Genomic DNA, 22,793 nt, shown 5'->3' on the forward strand with positions numbered 1-22,793 from the left:
GGCTGCTGCTGCTGTTTGGTGGCAACGACGCCTTTAGTTTGTTTTTGAGTCTTTATTCCGGGCATGCCTTTGGTATTTTTTCCTTTTGTACATATTTATCTTTTTTTACCATCTGAACAAATGTGACCCGTATCAGGAAACTAGGCGTATGTCGCGTGTCACTACTTCACAGAAGCACCATTTGAACGTAAACTTTTTTTTAAATCAAAATGCATTTCTGGGCAGAAATGCCCTCTGGAACATGTGAACTTTTATGTGCCTTAATAACAAACTTGTATGCCATCTGTAAATACGAATACAATTAATAAATGACGTGCCTAGTTGGTTTAGCCATGGAAAAAGTGGCAACCTTCCCGCTAGTCATGATTGGCTGAGATAATGAGTGGGCTGGACATGCCGAGAAATGAGTTTGGATTGGTCTGCCATGTAGCTCGCTTCTGTCTATAATATGAGCAGGTCAGTATGTGTAGGTAATCCTTTCTAACGCAGCTTTTTTGAAAGATATCACATAGTAGACCTGCATAAGTGTTGCTCTCCACTTTCTGGAGGACAGAGTTTTGAAATCAGTGGAATTAGAGTATGATAGCTATGGAGATGGAGAAAATTCTGCTGTTTAATTGCAAATATGCAGACGGAGTCGTAAAGAGAACACACAAAAGGTTCCGGATTACATCTTCTAACTAAGGGCAACCATGGCATCCATGACAGAGCGGGAGAAGCGTCCATCCATGTATACGGTTAAGATAGTCTAGCTAGCTACATTTTCCGATATTACACGTTTCTAATTTAGTCAGAAAGTCGTTTTCATTTCAAGTTAAAGTGTACTGTTAGCTAGCTAGCTAACGTTAGCTGGCTGGCTAGCTATCTGACGTTACCTGTATGATGTGTGTAGTAATATTATTCATATCTCAGAACATTTGCATTGCTAGTTATAGCCTAATGTTAGCTAGCAGATTCATGCAGGGTAGTAACGTTATGAGTTGGGATTATGGGTCATTGTTTAGTTAGTAACATGTCAAAACAAAAGACTCCACTATGCAAGTAACTATTTCAATATGGAATGGGTGTAGAAAAAGAAAAGCTCTCCAGTAGGTACCAAAAACATTCAAGGGCCATTTTCTCAAAAGTGAGGTTACAAGTTGATCGACTTTCAAAGCAGAATGGCTTTCCCATTGTTCCTCAACTGTAGTGTATGATATACCATACACTACAGAGTCTCTTTAATCCAATGTAAAAAATGACATTTATATTGTTACTACATAAGACCAAATCGAGCCAGTCGGTCACAAATAATAATCCACTTGGACTGGAAAGAGGTCAAGAGAGACAGAAGGTAAGGTTGCTGTCTCTCTGGGCACATATACAGTACATTCAACACCTAGGTGCTTACACTGATTTCTCACATAGATGCATATCAAAAATCAGGTTACAGACCAGTTAAGTAGGCCTAAGACCCAAAGACATAACGAGTACAGCACAATCAGTAGGCTAGTTATCGGTTTCGTAACATAGGTTAGGCTTGGACTGAACCTATAGGACAGTAGATCTCCAGGAAGAGGTTTGGGCAGCCCTTCTTTATGCCCTTAAAAAACAGATCTTCTGTAAAAGCATGAAGCAAATTGGGCCATGCTCATCCAAGACAGTACCAATAATTACATCAGGTAAAAGCCTTTTGCCAGTGGTAGACAGGACATTGGCCAATATCTTAACCCAAACCTTACAAGAAAACCTATGCTCATCCCTGCATGTTCACTTTACATTGTATACAATCCATTGCTGTTTGTAGAACTTTCCCATCCCACTGGGTAAGCAAACCTTTAGCATTCTGACTTTTCTCCCCACTGATTACGTGATCACTCCACTGACAGACAGCAATCAGTAATAATGTAAGATTGTTCCCATTGAAAGACATATCACAGCAAATGGAATGCCATACGTTTTCCCCTGTATAATAGTCTGATTGCCACTCATCATGAGAGCTGCCAAGAGCCAAAAACGTCAGTCCACAATGCCATAGAGCTGTCAATCATCCACTGACACTGCCAAATTAGAGGGCACAGACCTTCAAGCCTCCAACAGGAACTTTCCTAACTGGCAATTTTGTCTCCCCCAAGAAACAAATTAGAACACAATTTGGAAATAAAAGTGGATCGTTGAAGGAAAGTAGACAACTTGATTGACGGCCGCTGTCACTTCTGTGTTGTCTGTGCTGTGTCGTGTAAAAATAGCAATCTTACAACAACATTGAATGGGAGAGTGGATAAGGCAGCAAAAAGAATATCAAGCTGTTGATCAGATTGTGACAGTGCAGCAGGCATGGTGTAGGCCGCACAATGCAGCACTCATTTGCAAACTGCAAAGTCTTTAGTATTTACCATCGTTTTAAATTAGGAATGTCCAATATGAAGTTTCTGACAGTTGGACGAATGGACACTCGTAACCTCCTCCATATAACATGTGCCCCCTTTAATGGCCCACATTGATCCATTTGGCCCGGCAGTGCATTGTCCTCTACATGCACTGTTTTCCTCATGCATACATCTTCTAATCCTTTTAGAGAGGCTGGCAGCCAAAGATGAAGGGGCAGCGTTGAATAATTCACGGTTGTCCCCGATAAAAAAGAAGTGGAGACACAGGCTTGTAGTGCACTGAATCAATATTAAACTTGAATTGATCACATGCAAATAAGGGAATGACTGAGGGCAACTACATATACGGTATTAAGGGAATGGCTGATGCCCCCCCCCCCCCCCCCCCCACTGGGATGTGGACTGTAAAATGTCAACAGCAGTATTGAAAATATAATTTAGCTAATATTGTTCTCAGTGATGGCTGCTCTCCTGTCCTGTCACTTGTCATCCTCCACACTGTGAGGTGAGGTGCCTTTCTGCTTCAGTAGCTGCTTCAGTTACATTTCCTCATGTTCTTGGCTGACACCACTGAATGTGATACTCAATATTCACACCAGATAGAATAATCCCCATTCGATGCCTTGGAGGTTCTCTCATTGATTGTTTGATATTTAGTCATGCTTGTTTAGCTCAGTTATGTATAATTTGGTTTATTGGACTTATTTTCAAATGTGTAGTCAAAATATAGCCCAGTCACTTAGCAGTCACTTTACTGCAATTCTTACAGACATAAATGCTTTTTGGGAGTGGTCCATAATCAGAAGCGACAGAGATGGAGGCAAACTGGGAAAAGAGTGGAGAAATGTCACTCTAGAACGCATTTAAGTTCCTACACACGTCTGAGAATTTCTTTCCGAGGCAGCCAAACATCCCTCATCTTCTTCCTTTCTTTCTTTCATTACAGCTCGCACATAAATGCCAAGTAAGATAACCCGCCATATCTCTGCATTTCCCTGACATTAACAGACAGTCTCAGCTAAAGACATTGCTTATTGGTTTTCACAGAAGTGATTTGTGATGCTTTTGTTGGTGCTGCGTGTCCGTCTATGGCTCCTGTAATGACAACTAAATTAATATTGGTTTCCTTTCTCTGTTACTGCCCAATTCAATAGAGTAGAGTTGGTAGATCAACATTGCCACCATAATGTATGCATTGCATTGAAATGGAGTATGGTTTTAATTACACTCAATTCCAATCACGCAGAATGACACCATCTGGTTTGTTGGTGCTGCTTTATTCATACAGGGCTTTCATTAAACAGTTACCCTTTAACTCTGGGTTGTAATGAGACAAAAGTTAGCAGGAAAATGATGATATTCAATTTAAATATTGGAAAATCTGGGCATTTGTTTTAGGGTGGTTGTAAATTAATAAGGATTGGCCCTTTTTTTTCAATTTTTGCCTAAAAAGACATCCAAATCTAACTGCCTGTAGCTCAGGCCCTGAAGCAAGGATATACATATTCTTGGTATCATTTGAAAGGAAAAGCTTTTAAGTTTATGGAAATATTGAGAATATAACACATTAGATCTGGTAAAAGACAATACAAACCAAAACAACTGTTTTTTTCTTTGTACCATCATATTTGAAATGCAAGAGAAAGGCCATAATGTATTATTCCAGCCCTGGTGAAATGTAGATTTTGGCCACTAGATGGCAGCAGTGTATGTGCAAAGTTTCAGACTGATCCAATGAACCATTGCATTTCTGTTCAAAACGTTGTATCGAGACTGCCCAATTGTGCCTAATTTGTTTATTAATAACTTTTCATGTTCAAAACTGTGCACAATAGCATGGTATTATTTCACTGTAATAGATACTGTAAATTGGACAGTGCAGTTAGATTAAAATAAGTCAAAACTTCTTCAGGATCGGTGGGCCCCCTACGGGATGATTGAGCTAACGTAGGCTAATGCGATTAGCATGAGGTTGTAAGTAACAAGAACATTTCCCAGGACATAGACAGATCTGATATTGGCAGAAAGCTTAAAATCTTGTTAATCTAACTGCACTGTCCAATTTACAGTAGCTATTACATAATCCAAGTCCTTTATACTGCAGCATTATATGTTTATGCATTGTTTAAAGGAATTAGGGCAAGCAAATTGGCTTGTCCCAGCAGTGATGAGTACACGGCAGATTGGCCAGTGTTACCTAGTGTTGATTTTTCAGTGTAACATTTCTAGTGTTGATTCTTGCGGTAAATTTACTCTGTAAATGTTAAATGAACACTCATTGGTGTAAAATAACCCCAGTGTTGGTATTACGTTGAGTGTGAGTGTGTCAGTCTTACTCTGTGGAGAGTAAAACATTCCCATCAAAACCACACACATCATTATCGTATTTCCCAGCATGCTCTACTGCAGGTATATTTTGGGGGGGGGATCATTCTTATTATATGTGTTTTTACAAGTACATTGTTTGATTGATTAATCTTATGCTACACATATAATAACATACATTTGTCTTAAGTAATCCAATCAGTTAGTTAGTTTTATTCCCACCATTACTGAAATTGTTATTCCAGTTTAAAGGGTTTTGGTAGTCTCCTTTATCAATGTTTATAACTCTGATATTCAATCTGAATGCAGGTTGTGGTTGAATGAAAACTCCCACTGTTGGATATCCTAACTCTTGCTGGATTCCAAAAGGAATTATACATCAATTTGCAAGCCAGCATAATGTGACTTGCAGGCCTGATGTGGCCTGTAAACAATGAGTTTCAAGCCACTGTATTAGGGTAAACCTAGGGCATAAAAGTAAGGTTTTATGAGATATGTAATGTATTGTCATAAAGAGCTGAATTTTAATGATAACATTTGCCTAGGAACTCACTTGGTGAAGGCCAAAGGACTGAAAATGAATTCAATATTGTTTATAATATTGTAACGTCCTTAACCCAACACCTCTTGGAGTAATGGTTAAAAATACTATATGAGCAGAACACCATTGGTGCAAACTATATACACTTCGTAGTGTTAAAAAAACCTTTGATGTGTTATTGCATAACACTAAAAGTGTTAATTCCCTAACACTGACAACGTGTAACAGTGTCAGCATTAAGCACCACACTGTCAATGTAAAGAGTTACTGAAACTGTTTTAACTGTACAGAAATGAAACAAACATATAATCATAATATTAGTCTAAAATACTAAAACCAACTTTATAAGAGGTTTTAAAAATAGGTTCTATTTGACTCAAAATTCTATTACGTAGAGTAAGGCACTGTTGGTAAAATTTCATGCATGTAGTCAATGAATGATTAATAAAATGATCCAATAGATCGCTAGGTAGGTCGTCATTGGAAATGAGAATTTATTCTTAACTGACTTGCCTAGTTATATAAAGGTTAAATAAAATAGGTAGTCTCATAAAAATTGCCATCAGGCAGTAAATCACAGTTAGTACATCATTTGGCAAGTGACTTCACTGACATTTTCGACCTCTCCCTGTCTGAGTCTGTAATGCCAACATGTTTCAAGCAGACCACCATAGTCCCTGTGCCCAAGAACACTAAGGTAACCTGCCTAAACGACTACCGACATGTACATATTACCTCAATTACCTCGACACCGATGCCCCCGCACATTGACTCTGTACCGGTACCCCCTGTATATAGCCCCGCTATTGTTATTTACTGCTGCTCTTTAATTAATTGTTATTTATATATATTTTTTGTTGTTGGTATTTCTTAAAACTGCATTTTTGGGTAAAGGCTTGGAAGTAAGCATTTCACTGTAAGGTCTCCACCCGTTGTATTATGACAAATAAAATTGGATTCGATTTGTTGCCTCCAGTCATCCTGGCGACGAACTGTTTCAGTTTCACTCACCCAATATGTTGGACAAAAACGGATGAAAAGGGAAGTGATTGGGAATCTCAACACAATCAATCCAACTATGTAGTATGTGGCTAAGGCTATTGCTTATCTATTCACTCTTTATGCAGGTCTACTTATTATGCCAGCTAGCTACAGTCTATGACTTGATAGCTCAATCATTAAGCTAGCTGGAACCTAAAATGACACAGAGCCATGTACTGTAGCTGCTGGAAGGATGTCATCGCCTGGAAGTGGGTGAGTGTCAGACTTCTTCTGCAAAACTTTTTCCCAGCTTCGGTGGCTACAGCTACTGGGATTGCAGTCATTTGGTTAGCTACCAAGAAATGTGACTCATTCACTAATAAAATAGCTACTCATCTACTCAAACTTGAACGACTGTTAGCATATCTCATAGTTGTCCAAATGTATTTGGCATCGATCAAATGAGCAGGCAGGCCAGCTATAAATCACATCACTTGTTAAAACGTTGGTTATTATGGGATTGGGGCAGGCTGCTGCAGGCGGGGCAGGGAACAATTCGTCATTGTATTCACAGTGCAATTTAGACTGGCAACTACACGCTGAAAAGTGTGAGGGTTTATCTACCGTCCTCTTTGCTAGATTTCAGCTAATATGGCTCAGGCTAATGTTGTTGTTGTTGTTGTGCATAGGCAACTGAGGGATAAATAGCCTACTTCTTGGTTGTTGGATTCAATTTAAAGTTCCCAAAAGTAAAACGTGGTATTTATATATTTGCAGAAAACCATTCAGGTTTCTTTTGTGACTATGGCTAGTGCTTTCTAAATAATTATCTAAACAAAGTTGCATTGTTCTGCTGCCTGTAAGCACAGTCCAGTAGTGCAACATCAATGTGAATGGCATAGGCTATATGGCATGGTCTTTTTGCATAACAGGTCTACTCTAGCTGTGATTGGTAATGGAGCACCAGGTCTGTGTAGAGTCCGACCTGGACAAGACGGACAAGTTTTATTTGCTTTTATTTACTGCAGTGTCTATTAATTGCCCAAACGCATGGCCACTTGCTCATTCATTACTATAGAATTTTCACAAACACCAACTACTTAATTTCCAAACAATCTATGAATAATGAAAACATGAGCATGTGCATATCTATGACCTCGTCACAAAATGTCATTACATTTGATGGTGCTAAATCTGTGTCAATTCCTCTTTAACACTGAAAAGTGTGGAACCATATACACACTGGTCCAGGGTAAATTTATAAAATGTTAATTACCTTAGATTTGAGCATCTGTGGCCTCCATTTAAGAACACCCTCAATTTTCTTAAAATGTGTCATTGGTGTAACCATCATTGATGTTACTACTCCTAGCCTACTGCTTAAAAATGATTGAAAGTCATCAAGCTGCCATATCAGTTGATTTAGAATAGAACAATTCTGTTAATTTGATCAAAAATGACATGCCCAAATGCCACTGCAATTCAAGAACGACCCACCTCAAAGGTTTGCAGAGTTAGTATTGGTTGAGGCCCTGTCTTACCTTTTGCCGAGCGATGCTTCCATATGATGTTGGGTTCTGGTCGTCCAATGGCAAGACACATTAGAGTAATGTTGCTGCCCTCGTTCACTGTGATGTCCGTCGATATGTTTGTGATCTTTGCAGGTACTAAGGAAAGTGGAGAAAAAAAACATAGTACTTTCAATTATAATTTCATTCAATCATTCAATTATACATTTAGTAAGAATATAGGTACAGTACTTTTGTTAGAAAAATGTTGACCTCATCTCAACCATCACAATTCAAACCATCAAAACTATGTGGTAAGCTTACAACTCATTTATGGTCATTACCATGTAGAACATTGTACATTCTCACGAGACACTATATCATGTATAAATGTATAAATATATACTTTAGATAGGCATATGCCATTTGAATGTTGGATTTCAGTTTGCATTGACTGCTATGTGGGTGTAATAAAAGTCAAACTTGAACCTGGACTTATATGTTGCAATTGTCACATCCAGTGTAGCTAATAATGGTTATTATAATGGATAGGAAAGGCAGATAGGTAGGTAACCAGTGACTGGGGACCATGGGGTGAGTGGTTTGCTCTCCTACATCTCATTGACCTTTGGATCTCATGCTCTAATTATTATGCATTTCTAATGTTCATTTTTGGCTCATTTAGGGGACAGTTCCTAACCTACCTTTAAATGCCACAGAATATCTTTCTCCAATCCTTACAGATTTGGCTTGTCACCTAAACCCTCACAAACTTTTACAGATGCACAATTGAGAGCATCCTGTCGGGCTGTATCACCGCCTGGTATGGCAACTGGACCGCCCACAACCGCAGGGCTCTCCAGACACATCACCGGGGGCAAACTACCTGCCCTACAGCACCCGATGTCACAGGAAGGCCAAAAAGACCATCAACAACCACCCAAGCCACTGCCTGTTCACCCCGCTACCATCTAGAAGGCGAGGTCAGTACAGGTGTGCATCAAAGCTAGGACCGAGAGACTGAAAAACAGTTTCTAGCTCAAGGCCATCAGACTGTTAAACAGCCATCATTAGCACAGAGAGGCTGCTACCTACATACAGACTTGAAATCATTGGCCACTTTAATGAATGGAACACTAGTCACTTTAATAATGCAACTTTAATAATGTTTACATATCCTGCATTACTCATCTCATATGTACTGTATATACTGTATTCTATACTATCCATTGCATCTTCACCTATGCCACTCTGTAATTGCTCATTCATATATTTATATATTCTTATTCCATTCCTTTACTTAGACTTGTGTGTATTAGGTATTTGTTGAGGAATTGTTAGATATTACTTGTTAGATATTGCTGCACTGTTGGAACTAGAAGCATTTCGCTACACTCGCAATAACATCTGCTAACCATGTGTATGTGACCAATACTATTTTATTTTATTTTATTTTGATGAGACGTTCCGTTACAAATCAATGAAGAAAATACAAGTAAATTACTGAAAGTATACTGAGCAAAAATATAAATGCAACATGTAAAGTGCTGGTCCCATGTTTCATGAGCTGAAATAAAAGATAAACAAAAAGCTTATTTCTCTAAAATGTTGTGCACAAATTTGTTTACATCGCTGTTAGTGATAATTTCTCCTTTGCCAAGATAATCCATCCACCTGACAGGTGTTATATCAAGAAGCTGATTAAACAGCATGATCACTAAACAGGTGCACCTTGTGTTGGGGACAAAAAAAGGTCACTCTAAAATGTGCATTTATGGCACACAACACAATGCCACAGATGTCTCAAGTTTTGAGGGAGCGTTAAATTGGCATGCTGACTGCAGGAATGTCCACCAGAGCTGTTAATGTTAATGCCAGATAATGAATGTGCAGTTCTCTACCATAAGCTGCCTCCGACATTGTTTCAGAGAATTTGGCAGTACGTCTAACTGGCCTCACAACCGCAGACCAACTGTAACTACACCAGCCCAGGACCTCCTCATCTGGCTTCTTCATCTGCGGGATTGTCCAAGACCAGCCACCGGACAGCTGATAAAACTGTGGGTTTGCACAACTGAAGAATTTCTGAACAAACTGTCAGAAACCATCAGGGAAGCTCATCTGCGTGCTTGTTGTTCTCACCAGTGTCTTGACCTGACTGCAGTTCGGCGTCGTAACCATCTTCAGTGGGTAAATGCTCACCTTCGATGGCCACTCACGGATGAATCCTGATTTCAACTGTACCGCAGATGGCTGACAGCATGTATGGCGTCGTGTCGGTGAGAGGATTGCTGATGTCAACATTGTGAACAGAGTGCCACATGGTGGCGGTGGGATTATGGTATGGGCAGGCATAAACTACAGACAACTAGACAACTAGGTATCTGTGACCAACATATGTATATCTGTATTCCCAGTCATGTGAAATTCATAGATTAGGGCCTAATGAATGTATTTAAATTGACTGATTTCATTACATGAACTGTAACTCAGTAAAATATTTGAAATTGTTTCATGTTGCGTTTATATTTTAGTTCAGTGTAGTTCGTCTTTATGTATAGTCAATTTCACTTTAGAATTTGGTGCTGGAAATATCCGTTTTGTTGAACTCTTTACTTTTGCAAAGTAAGCATCTGAAGATGGTCAACACAACATGTAAAAATCAGAGCCTGATTTTAGTTACAGACACCTTAATCAGCCATCACTGGTTCTTATCACATCAATAATGCCATAAGTACATTACAAACCATCTCCAACCCTCTATCAACCTTAGCCGGTCAACAGTAGCAACAGCAGTCAAGTGCTTTCAAAACAGGTATAACACCTCAACCAAGGAATCTGACATTTTGTTGTAAAGCGAAGGGACACGCTAAACTACACTGCAACTCCCTCAGCGGGTCTTAACCTTTGGCAGTCTACTTTCCCTCAGTGTGACTTCAGAGCGAGGAGACCTGACCAGACTAACTGGCTGATGAAAAGCAGGGAGCAGAGTCTACACATCTCGGCCCTCCAATTCTCCCGCTGAGATGAATGGGCTGGAGAGTCTGTGAAGGAACAGTTGACCGTAGTCTAGAGGGTTGAGATCATTGTGTCAGCATTTTTCATGCTGCGGTTGGGAGCGGGTAGTAAGACAGACAACATTGGGCTGAAACTATATTTTGTCGTCCCGCAGATTATTTGGAAAAGGTCGTCTTTCTGCTTTGTGTGAGTTAGCCTAGGCCTACCTATTGTATTAAAAGCACAACTTTGTCGCATTATTCACACACTCTCAAGATTCGCTGCTTCGAGTTAAGTAGCCTACCTCTTCTCTCCTAGTTGGTCGTGAGAGATCAAGTGTGCCTAGTATACTGTATGTGTGGTCTCAATTAAATAGTGTAGGATGCCTATGCATGGGCAAAGATACTCAGTTATTGGAGAGGAAGGAAACGCCTCAGAGATTTTACCATGAGGCCATTGGTGACTTTAAAATAGTTAATAGCTGTGATAGGAGAAAACCGAGGATGCATCATCAATATGGTAGTTACTCCACAATACTAACCTAATTGACAGATGAAAAGAAGGACGCCTGTACAGAATAAAAATATTCCAAAACAAGGCACTAAAGTAATACTGCAAAAAATGTGGCAAATCAATTCACTTTTTGTCCTGAATACAAAGTGTTATGTTTGGGGAAAATCCAATACAACACATTACTGAGTACCACTGTTCATATTTCCAAGTATAGTGGTGACTGCATCATGTTATGGATATCTCTCTAATCGTTAAGGACTGGGGAGTTTTTCAGGATAATTTTTTTTATGGAATGGAGCTAAGCACAGCCAAAATCTTAGAGAAAAAACCTGGTTCAGTGTGCTTTCCACCAGACACTGGGAGATGAATTCACCTTTCAGCAGGACAATAACCTAAACCACAAGGCCAAATCTACACTAGAGTTGCTAACCAAGAGGTAGTGAATGTTCCCGAGTGGCCGAGTTACACTTTTGACTTAAATCTGCTTGAAAATCTATGACAAGACTCGAGTCTTGGTTGTCTAGCAATGATCAAAACCAATTTAACAGAGCTTGAAGTCTTGGGAAAATATTGTGCAATCCAGGTGTGCAAAGCTTTTAAAGACTTACCCAAAGGTGATTCTAATGTGTATTGGCTCTAGGGTGTGAATAGTTATGTAAATGAGATGTCAGTATTTCAATTTCAATACATTTGAAAAGAATCTACAAATATGTTTTCACTTTTCCATTATTGGGTATTGTGTGTAGATGGGAGAGACACAAATTAAATGAATCCATTTTGAATGTAGGCTGTAACACAACAAAATGTGGATTAAGTCAAGGGGTATGAAAACCTTCTGAAGGCATTGTATTTGTCTCTGCCTGCAAATCATCCTCATAAAAGGTAGGCTATATCCTATATACAAAACGTAGCTCAAGAGAAAGTGCAAGTGTCCGCTTTCATCATTGTTGCTGCTTCAAGTTTAGTAGCCATACGTGTGAGATTAGGTGTGCGTTTGGTGTCAATTAAATAGAGTAGGCTTACTTGTCCCAAAATTGCTGTCACATACGCATAAAATAACATTACGGGACTGCGGTTGGGTTCGGGACCAGCTCTTTCAGTAGCGCCCAGCGGGTGTGGGCAGGTGCGGTATGAAAACCTGCAGGTGCGGGCAGGAGCCAATGACTAAATAAGTCCTGCTCAAACCTCTACCGAAGTCATCTAGCTTGATCATGGCGGATGCCAGAGATTAAAACATGCTCAGTTGCAGTGCCCTGATGGTAGTCAGAAATCAAGACCCCAGGAAATGCGTCACTCTGTTCATGTCAGCACAGCGAGGGTGGGAGCTGATAATCAAGGTCTGTGGATGTTGGAAGATCTCTTTTGGGTGTTTATTTCACAATGGAGCTTTTAAATTTTCTGTTCTTATATGAATGGCTCCAAATGGAAAAAGTTACATACAGTTGAAGTGGGAAGTTTACATACACTTAGGTTGGAGTCATTAAAACTCGTTTTTTAACCACTCCACAAATGTCTTGTTAAACAAACTATAGTTTTGGCAAGTCGGTTAGGACATCTACTTTGTGCATGACACAAGTAATTTTTCCAACAATTGTTTACAGATTATTTCACTTATAATTCACTGTATCACAATTCCAGTGGATCAGAAGTTTACATACACTAAGTTGACTGTGCCTTTAAACAGCTTGGAAAATTCCAGAAAATTATGTCATGGCTTTAGAAGCTTCTGTTAGGCTACTTGACATAATTTGAGTCAATTGGAGGTGTACCTGTGGATGTATTTCAAGGCCTACCTTCAAACTCAGTGCCTCTTTGCTTGACATCATGGGGAAATCAAAAGAAATCAGCCAAGACCCCAGAAATTTTTTTTGACCTCCACAAGTCTGGTTCATCCTTGGGAGCAATTTCCAAATTCCTGAAGGTACCACGTTCATCTGTACAAACAATAGTACACAAGTATAAACACCATGGGACCACACAACCGTCATACCGCTCATGAAGGAGACGTGTTCTGTCTCCTAGCATATTGTGGTGCGATAAGTGCAAATCAATCCCAGAACAACGGCAAAGGACCTTGTGAAGATGCTGGAGGAAACAGGTACAAAAGTATCTATATCCACAGTGAAACGAGTCCTATGTCGACATAACCTGAAAGGCAGCTCAGCAAGGAAGAAGCCACTGCTCCAAAACCGCCATAAAAAAAGCCAAACTACGGTTTGCAACTGCTCATGGGGACAAAGATCATACTTTTTGGAGAAATGTCCTCTGGTCTGATGAAACAAAAATATAACTGTTTAGCCATAATATTCATTGTTATGTTTGGAGGAAAAAGGGGGAGGCTTGCAAGCCGAAGAAGACCATCCCAAACATGAAGCACGAGGGTGGCAGCATCATGTTGTGGGTGTGCTTTGCTGCAGGAGGGCCTGGTGCACTTCCCAAAAATAGATGGCATCATGAGGCAGGACAATTTTGTGGATATATTGAAGCAACATCTCAAGACATCAGTCAGGAAGTTAAAGCTTGGTCGCAAATGGGTCTTCAAAATGGATAATGACCACAAGCATACTTCCAAAGTTGTGACAAAATGGCTTAAGGACAACAAAGTCAAGGTATTGAGTGGCCATCACAAAGCCCAGACCTCAATCCTATAGAAAACTTGTGGGCAGAACTGAAAAAATGTGTTTGAGCAAGGCCTACAAACCTGACTCATTTACACCAGCTCTGTCAGGAGGAATGGGTCAAAATTCACCCAACTTATTGGGGGAAGGTTGTGGAAGGCTACCTGAAATGTTTGACCCAAGTAAAACAATTTAAAGGCAATGCTACCAAATACTAATTGAGTGTATGTAAACTTCTGACCCACTGGGAATGTGATGAAAGAAATAAAAGCTGAAATAAATAATTCTCTCTACTATTATTCTGACATTTCACATAGTTAAAATAAAGTGGTGATCCTAACTGACCTAAGACAGGGAATTTTTACTCTGATTAAATGTCAGGAATTGTGAAAAACTGAGTTTAAATGTATTTGGCTAAGGTGTATGTAAACTTCCGACTTCAACTGTAATTCATCATTAGCTAGAAATTGTCGAAGACTCCAGCCACCCAAGTCATATACTGTTCTCTCTGCTGCCGCACGGCAAGCGCCAAGTCTGTGACCAAAAGGCACCTGAATTGCTTCTACGACAAAGCCATAAGACTGCTGAATATTTTATCAAATTGCTACCCGGACAATTTACATTGACCCCCTTAATTATTTATTTAATTATTTATGTTAACTGACTCGCTCTGGCTCTATGCACACTCACTAGACTCTACCCCCCCCCCCCCCCCCCCCACACACACACACACACAAACCCACATGCATGCATATTGATGCCACACACACACTTACACATAGACACACTTTCACACTTCACATACCCTGCTGCTACTCTGTTTATTATACAAGTATATCCTGATTGCCTAGTCACGTTTACCCCTACACATGTACATACTGTATTACTTCAATTACCTCATCTACCTTGTACCCCTGCACATTGACTCAGTGCTGGTTCTCCTTGTATATAGTGTCATTATTGTTTTTATTGTGTTACTATGTCCTTTTTCATTTAGCAAATATTTGTCTCACTTTTTAACTCCGCACTGTTGGGAATGGGCTCGTAAGTAGGACAAAACTATAGGTAGAAACTGTAGTGTAAAATATTTTTGGAAGTAAAACGTAGCTGGATTCTCAAGCTTGGCAGCGACGATTCAGAAATCTCAGGTTTTATAGTAGGATGCTCTAAAGAGCCAAACAGCAGAGGATATTCTGAAGAGGTCAAATACTTTACACTAAGGAATAGAGGAGTATGAAATACATGGCCACATTGTTTCCTCAGAAAACGCAGCAGAGCAAAACGTGTGTGTGTTTTTTTATGTGCGTGCATGCGTGTGTTTGTATGTCTGTGCAACCTTTGACTACTTTTTACAGCGGATGTGCAACCTATAATAGACTCAAAATCCACAGATTTCGATTTAATTACTATATAATTTGTATTCGACATTAGTGGAATATTTTACCTTAGAAATCATGACAATCTACTTTTGGCAATTCTCATCCATTGACATCTGCCCACACATCAAAGGCATTGTTACAGCTATGTTCTACAAATCTATAGTTGATGTTCATTTATAACCAATCCAAAATGCAGCAAAAATGTCAAACGGATTACTAAAGATTTTCCCACCTTACTACCTGTACACCTAGTCCCCAAAAACATCAGAGACAACTTCTAGGGTCTCACCAACATATGTACTCATATGTACTCCTAAACTAAGTATGTACTCATTGTCAATTCAGGGAAGCACCCAGAGTCATAGAGCAGTAACATCTCCAAATATTTGAGTCTGGGAAGCATCATAAAACACTGGGGCTTGGGGCTGCTTGAGCATTGACGGGAGGAAAAACTAGGCCGATATCCTACTGGTTGGTGGGAGGGAAAAGGGTGACACCTGCCTTTAAACTTCCAAGCTCTTCAATTCAAAGGCAGCTCTGCTCCAGGGACTGGAACTCATACAGTAGCATGCCTGTGTTCTAGGCTCCAGTCCAAATAATGATGTTGCATGAAAGTCAAATGGAATTATTATTATTTGACCCTGCTGGTCATCCATGAAATTTTGAACATCGTTGCCATGTACTGTTATAATCTCAACCTGGCACAACCAGAAGAGGACTGGCCACCACTCAGAGCCTGGTTCCTCTCTAGGTTTCTTCTTAGATTCCTGCCTTTTTAGGGAGATTTTCCTAGCCACCGTGCTTCCACATCTGCATTGCTTGCTGTTTGGGGTTTTAGGCTGGATTTCTTTGTGACATTGGCTGAAGTAAAAAGGGCTTTATAAATACATTTGATTGATTTGATTGAATAACAAAGGTATGGCTTATGCTTATAGCTGTATTCCATTTATTTTTATCCCCCCAAAAAACTAATATCACAACCATTATACTCTGTAACTGTTTTCAAATCACCATTGGCCTCATGCTGAAATCCCTGAGAAGTTTCCTTCCTCTCCAGCAACTGAGTTAGGAAGGACGCCTCTATCTTTCTAGCGACTGGGTGTATTTATACACAATCCAAAGTAATAGTAGTTAATAACTTCACCATGCTCGAAGGGATATTCAGCATATGCTTTTTTTTATTTTTACACATCTACTGTACCAATCGGTGCCCTTCTTTGCGAGGCATTGAAAAACCTCCCTGGTCTTTGTGGTTGAATCTGTGCTTGAAATTCACTTCTCGATTGAGGGACCTTACAGGTAATTGTATGTGTGGGGTACAGAGATCAGTTAGTCATTCAAAAATCATGTTAACCACTATAATTGAACACGTAATGAGTCCATGCAACTTATTATGAGATTTGTTAAGCACATTTTTACTCCTGAACTTATTTAGGCTTGCCATAACAAAGGGGTTGAATACTTATTGATTCAAGACCTTTCAGCTTTGAATTTTTTATTAATTTAAAAAACAAATCTAGAAACTAAGTTCCACTGAAATTATGGGGTATTGTGTGTAGATCAGTGACACAAAATCTCAATTTAATAAATGTTCAATTCAAGCTGTAACACAACAAAATGTGGAAAAAGTCAAGGGGTGTGAATACTTTCTGAAGGCACTGTATATGCAGACACGTGCACAGATAGGGGTCTATGTGTGCCCTCCCACCTGCCCCTTTGCCCTCCCACTCCCCATGCGCCCTTCTGGGAGGTGGTATAAATTAGGGCAATAATTGCGGAAAAGGAATTTCATCATGGGTCCCTGATATGTAATACACAGAAATGTATAATTATGGATATCAATGTCATTCTCTTCATGGTGATATATTATAAATAGGTACACAAATGTAGGAACATGTAATATCCTCCTTTGCATGTTTGGGTATTATTCTACAAATTATTCTACATTATTTTAATGAGGTCCGCCACAAACAAGACCAAATTTAGTTGGTATGGGCCGGACCAAATCTAAACCAATAATAGACAAGTTTGGACATCAAAGTACCTAGTTTAACGTTTGCTTCCAACTCACACCCTCAAACACGTAGATCCCCTGAACGCAGCTCACTCTTCAGATCCAAATCACCTGAATTCTAATCACCTGTTCACACACTTGTATGGCATTATCACACTATTTAGTTCAGTTCTTTGCACCCCATCACTGTGAGGTATTGTTTGTTTTGTGACACGCGTCTTTCTGAGCTCTGTTTTCCCCCTGATTTACTCCTCTCGTGTATGATAGTTTTTGCCTTCCTCACTAATGACGCCTTTTGCCTATTCCCTGCCTGTACTTAAGCCTATCGGATTTACTATTATCTACCCATTGCCTGATCTCCCGGAATACGTTACTAGCCTTTCCCTGCCTGTATTGTTGCCCTTTTTAACCACATGTGTATGACTTTCTGCCTGCCCCTGGACCCAGCTACCTGCCTCCTGTGGTCCTTTGCAATAAACACCTGCTGCGCCCTGCGCTTAAAACCAGCCCTCTGCTTCCCCTCGTGTTCAATATACCTAAGGCTTGGTGGTAAACCATATTTGACTATATACCAGTTATGATACACGGACCGGTTTTGGTTTTTATTTTACCTTACATACTGGTATTTCACTGTTTGGTTTGTTAAGTGTTCAAAATATACCAAGGCACGTGGCCTGCTAATTATCTTTAAGTTATGTTTTAACTTGTCAATTTCAAATTATTTTTCATCACAGTGTTATTTTCAAACAACCATTTTAAGTGAGGTGTGTTCTGCCTCCTCATTAATTCACATAGAAGTAGCCCAGTTCACTGTGGCAAACAATTTACATTTGAATGCATGCTATGCTAATATAAGATGAGGACTAGCTAGATTAGCCGGATAAACTTCTCTCTTCGATGAGAGCCCAAGCACTCCACCTTTGATTTCCCAGATCAAGTATGCAGACATTTGCACATCTCCAGTCAGAACAGAAAACTGCACAAACATTTCCCCGTCACATTTTCTGTCTGGTGCCTGCATTGCCTTCATTGTTGTTTTCCTTACTTATGATACTTTGATAGGAACGCACACATGTCCAGAGTTAACTGCCTTATTGCATTATCATAATAGTATCTGCATATTGTGTTATGTCGTTTCTACTGTTGTACACAGTATGTACAGTGCATTCGGAAAATATTCAGACCCCTTGACTTTTTCCACATTTTCTTATGGTACAGATTTATTCTAATATAGATTTTTTTTTAAATTATTCCTCATCAATCTACACACAATACCCTGTAATGACAAAGCAAAAACATGTTTTTTGAAATTTTAGCAAACGTATAAAGGCCTGATTGATGGAGTGCTGCAGAGATGGTTGTCCTTCTGGGAGGTTCTCTCATCTCCACAGAGGAACTCTGGAGCTCTGTCAGTGACCATCACGTTCTTGGTCACCTCCCTGACCAAGGCCCTTCTCCACCGATTGCTCAGTTTGGCTGGGCGGATAGCTCTAGGAAAAGTCTTGGTGGTTCCAAACTCCTTCAATTTAAGAATGATGGAGGCCACTGTGTTCTTGGGGACTTTCAATGCTGCATACATTTTTTGGTACCTTTCCCCAGATCTGTGCCTCGACAAAATCCTGTCTCGGAGCTTTACGGGCAATTCCTTCGACCTCATGGCTTGGTCTTTGCTCTGACATGGACTGTCAACTGTGGGACCTTATATAGACAGGTGTGTGCCTTTCCAAATTACGTCCAATCAATTGAATTTACCACAGGTGGACTCCAATAAAGTTGTAGAAACATCTCAAGGATGGTCAATGCAAACAGCATGCAGCTCAATTTCGAGTCTCATTGCAAAGGGTCTGAATACTTATAGAAATAAGGTATTTCAGTTTTTTAATTTTTTATAAATGTGCAAACATTTATAAAAATCTGATTTCACTTTGTCGTTATGGGGTATTGTGTGTAGATCGATGAAAAATCAATATTTAATCAATATTAGAATAAGGTTGTAACGTAACAAAATAGAAAGGGGAAGGGGTCTGAATACTTTTCAAATGCACTGTATGTATGGAGCATAATGTATTCTGTTTGTATCCCTTTATAGCCGCAGACATGCAAGGTACGAATGTCATTACCTTCATGGTGTTATACTCAATTGTGCTTATGTAGCTAACTACATTCGTCTATTAATTCTGTAAAACAATGCTAATGGCGTCAGATAAGTATTAGCTTGTCTTGAATCCTTTGAAGCTGCCCTGGCATTATCATGACCATGGCCTGTGTATTCAATTGGCCTGTCTAGCATAGCTCTGCTCTGCCCTGCCCCCTTGTGAAGCCTTTGTGGAGCTCTTCAGTTACTGTTTCTTATATCATTCATAATTGTGATTTCATCAATGCAATTTATTATTTTTTTATAGCAGTGTTATCATGTTACTTCATTGTAATATTGTTTTCTTGCTATATCCTGATATTGTATTGTAATTACTAATAATCCCTCTGTATTCTGTACTTTCAGAAATCACACACACAAAAAGTATTGAACATTATTTGCCAGCATCATAACTGGAACTGAACATCTTTCATGGGCAGCTTTAGTATGCTAGCAACATACTGTTTGAACATACACAAAACAGCAAGAAAAGACGTAGCATGTAATGTATGTAATATGTAATGGTTGTCTATTTTATTGAAGTATTGGTAGTGGTTAAACAGCAGAAACAAAACCCCCCAAAAACTGCAATAAAACACTAACCACTTATTAATATGCATAACCCATATTTCAATATTCATGTAACGATTGAACAACACCTGCATTCCCAGCCCCCACCCCTAAAGGCATAGTATCATGGCAGGTCACCTGTCAAGTCAGTCGGTCAGTAATTGCTGCAGATCTGCTCAATAGTGCTTGAGCGTATGGTACTCCCCAAAGCATTGCGCAACACACAGGAGGTTGTCACGAGCTAAACACATGGACTTTGTCAGCCTCCTCTGCTTCCTTCTCCTGGTACCGGACAGACAGACTTCGCAGTGCCTCCGTGTGCGACTGCCTTGAGCAGCAGTTTGAGGGACTTCGGAGGGTATTGTTTGCAGTAGGACGGCCCCCAGCGGATGGATGCCGAGTGGTGTGGTGCTCCTCCAGTAGCTCTCTCATGATGTTCTCTCTGTACTTTTGGTAGGTAATCACCTCACCTATGGGGGAAAGGGGGAGGGAGTGGGGATGATGAGGGAGTGGAGATGATGATGAGTGAGTGGGTAGGTGGGTGAGATATTGTCAATATAATTACATAATGGAACTGTATGTGACTTGTACAGCATGTGAACTGTATGTCCATTTACAAACAAAATGTATTCAGTAATCATCTCACCTGTTAGCTGGCAATGAACCGTGTGGCCATTGAGGACTGCAGTGTCAATCAGATGGAAAAATATCTTATGCCATTCCACAAATCTGTTTATCATGTTATAGTCAAGTTATAGTCAAATGCAGAGTCTGGTTTGGTCTTTCTCTCTACCGTCAGGTGGTCCACCTTCCCTGTGGCCGACATATTTGCTGTATGGACAGTGGAGTGTACATGGACTTCTGTTGGGCCAGTAACCAAAAGGTTTCTGAATCGAATCCCAGAGCTAACAATGTAAAAATCTGTCGTTCTGCCCCTGAACAAGGCAGTTAACCCACTGTACCCCGGGCGCCGAAGACGTGGATGTCGATTAAGGCAGCCCCCCGCACCTCTCAGATTCAGAGGTGTTGGGTTAAATGTGGAAGACACATTCAGTTGAAGGCATTCCCTTTCTCGATTGTCATGCCACTTTACTGCCAGCTGTTGATTTTTCTCCTTGAACTCCACCTCCCCTTTCTGCATCTTCCTGCTTCCGAATGCCGGCATCCCCTTCCTGTTCAACCGGACTGTGCTACAGGACCCTATCCTGTTGGAGAGCAGATGCTGGAAGAGTGTGGGATCTCTGTACCAATTGTCCACATACAAGTGTGGCCCTTCCCAAGATGAAAAGCCAGCATGGTCATCACCACAGACCTGGACAACCAAAGCCCCTCATAATGTTGATGTTAGTGGTGGACCTTGTGTAGACTATAATGTCCTGGAAAAATCCTGACTTCATGTCGCACATAACAAAGAACTTGACCCCAAACCTGTGTTTTTTGGAGGGAATATATTGACGGAACACCAGCCTACCCTTCCATAGAATCAGGGACTCATCAAAGCATAGGTCCTTGTATGGCAAAAATGTCCAACCAAATGGCGATGTCAGGCTGGTTAGGTTGGCAGTAGCATTGTTGACGAAATGTAGGCATCGCAACAGAACTAGGAAGCAGTCTTGGGAAAAGAGAGTTGCAAATATGAGAGTTTAAACATAGGATCCGTGCTCCATTATTCCCTTAGGCAGTTCATCTTCACTATTCCCATGAGAAGGACTGTCACCAGGAAGGTTTACATTTCACTAATTGTGGTTGTCATCCATTTAGTGAGCTTCCCCCTCACTCCTGGCTCTCTCTTCTCCTGTAGCTCCAAGGCATAGCGATTGGTCTCCTCCACTATGTCTCCCACCAGCTCCTCTGTCAGAAACAACTTGAAGCACTCTGCATCAGAGGGAGATGGAAAGGGGCTTTGCACTCCAGACTGGGACTCAAAGCCAACGGCAGGACCAGGAGGGGTGAAATGGCTGACGAACTTCCAGCTACCGCAGACCTGTACTTCACCCAGTGTTGGTCGGCCTTCATCAACACCAGCATCTTCAGAGGGCCCTGGGACTTTGTTGGCGGGCAAGGGGTCCTTAGATTCTTGGCAACAAGGATGGGGGGCAGCACCTAACTGTCACTGTCAGAATCTGATTCCTCACTTTCATACTCAGACTCATTGTTAGAATTGACAAAAATCAAAAAAATGTCCACATTTGTGAGTTGTCTCCTTTTGAAAGACATTGCTAATGCTACAGCTTAGCCCACTAGCTACATACAGTATACACACAACAACACTGAATGTGAGTTCCAGAGGTTAAGTGAGTGACTGCCAGCACTCGCCATTTGTATCAATAAATCATGATCAGAAAATAGTTTGTGCAGTAATAATTTATTTACGGTTTTATTCACATTTTCAAGTGCTGGTGACAAATCATGGATTCCGATTCTTGCATAGATTGTAATGGACACATATGATGAGTGTAAAATCATTTTCTGAAGGTTGTACTGATTATGATGAGCTAATGCTAATCTAATTGCCAGCTGTGTATGGAGCCATTTTGTTGACATTAAACAAAGCATTCTGGGTGTCACGTAAACATCTGACAGACCAAACATGTTATAACAAAATGAGGTGAAGGGATGGTTCACTTGTTTTTCGAGTAAGCTTCCAGAAGTGAATGATGGGAAGTGAATTATGGTAGATGACACACCCCCTTCAACATGCATATTGCAAACAGACCCAACTCATCTTGTCACCTCTTTTTATCTTTGGTTAACGTGGAAAAACAAACATGGCGCCGTGCACAAACTCTACCAACCGTGGGATTACTTTCAACTTTTAGTAGGTGTTTTACTCAATTATTTAGA

The 22,793-nt window shown here is 40.3% G+C and overlaps 1 protein-coding gene across 2 annotated transcripts in view; it reads right to left on the minus strand.

Moving 5' to 3' along the window:
* LOC139530495 (opioid-binding protein/cell adhesion molecule homolog) overlaps positions 1–22,793 on the minus strand; it is a 399,357-nt gene that overhangs the window by 63,982 nt on the left and 312,582 nt on the right. For both annotated transcript variants that reach the window (XM_071326987.1, XM_071326982.1), the window contains one exon: positions 7,758–7,883. In XM_071326987.1, coding sequence (XP_071183088.1) covers positions 7,758–7,883 — 126 coding nt within the window. The remainder of the gene's footprint in view (positions 1–7,757; positions 7,884–22,793) is intronic.

Source organism: Salvelinus alpinus, chromosome 1 (genome assembly GCF_045679555.1).
Source record: "Salvelinus alpinus chromosome 1, SLU_Salpinus.1, whole genome shotgun sequence".
In the NCBI taxonomy this organism is placed as follows: domain Eukaryota; kingdom Metazoa; phylum Chordata; class Actinopteri; order Salmoniformes; family Salmonidae; genus Salvelinus; species Salvelinus alpinus.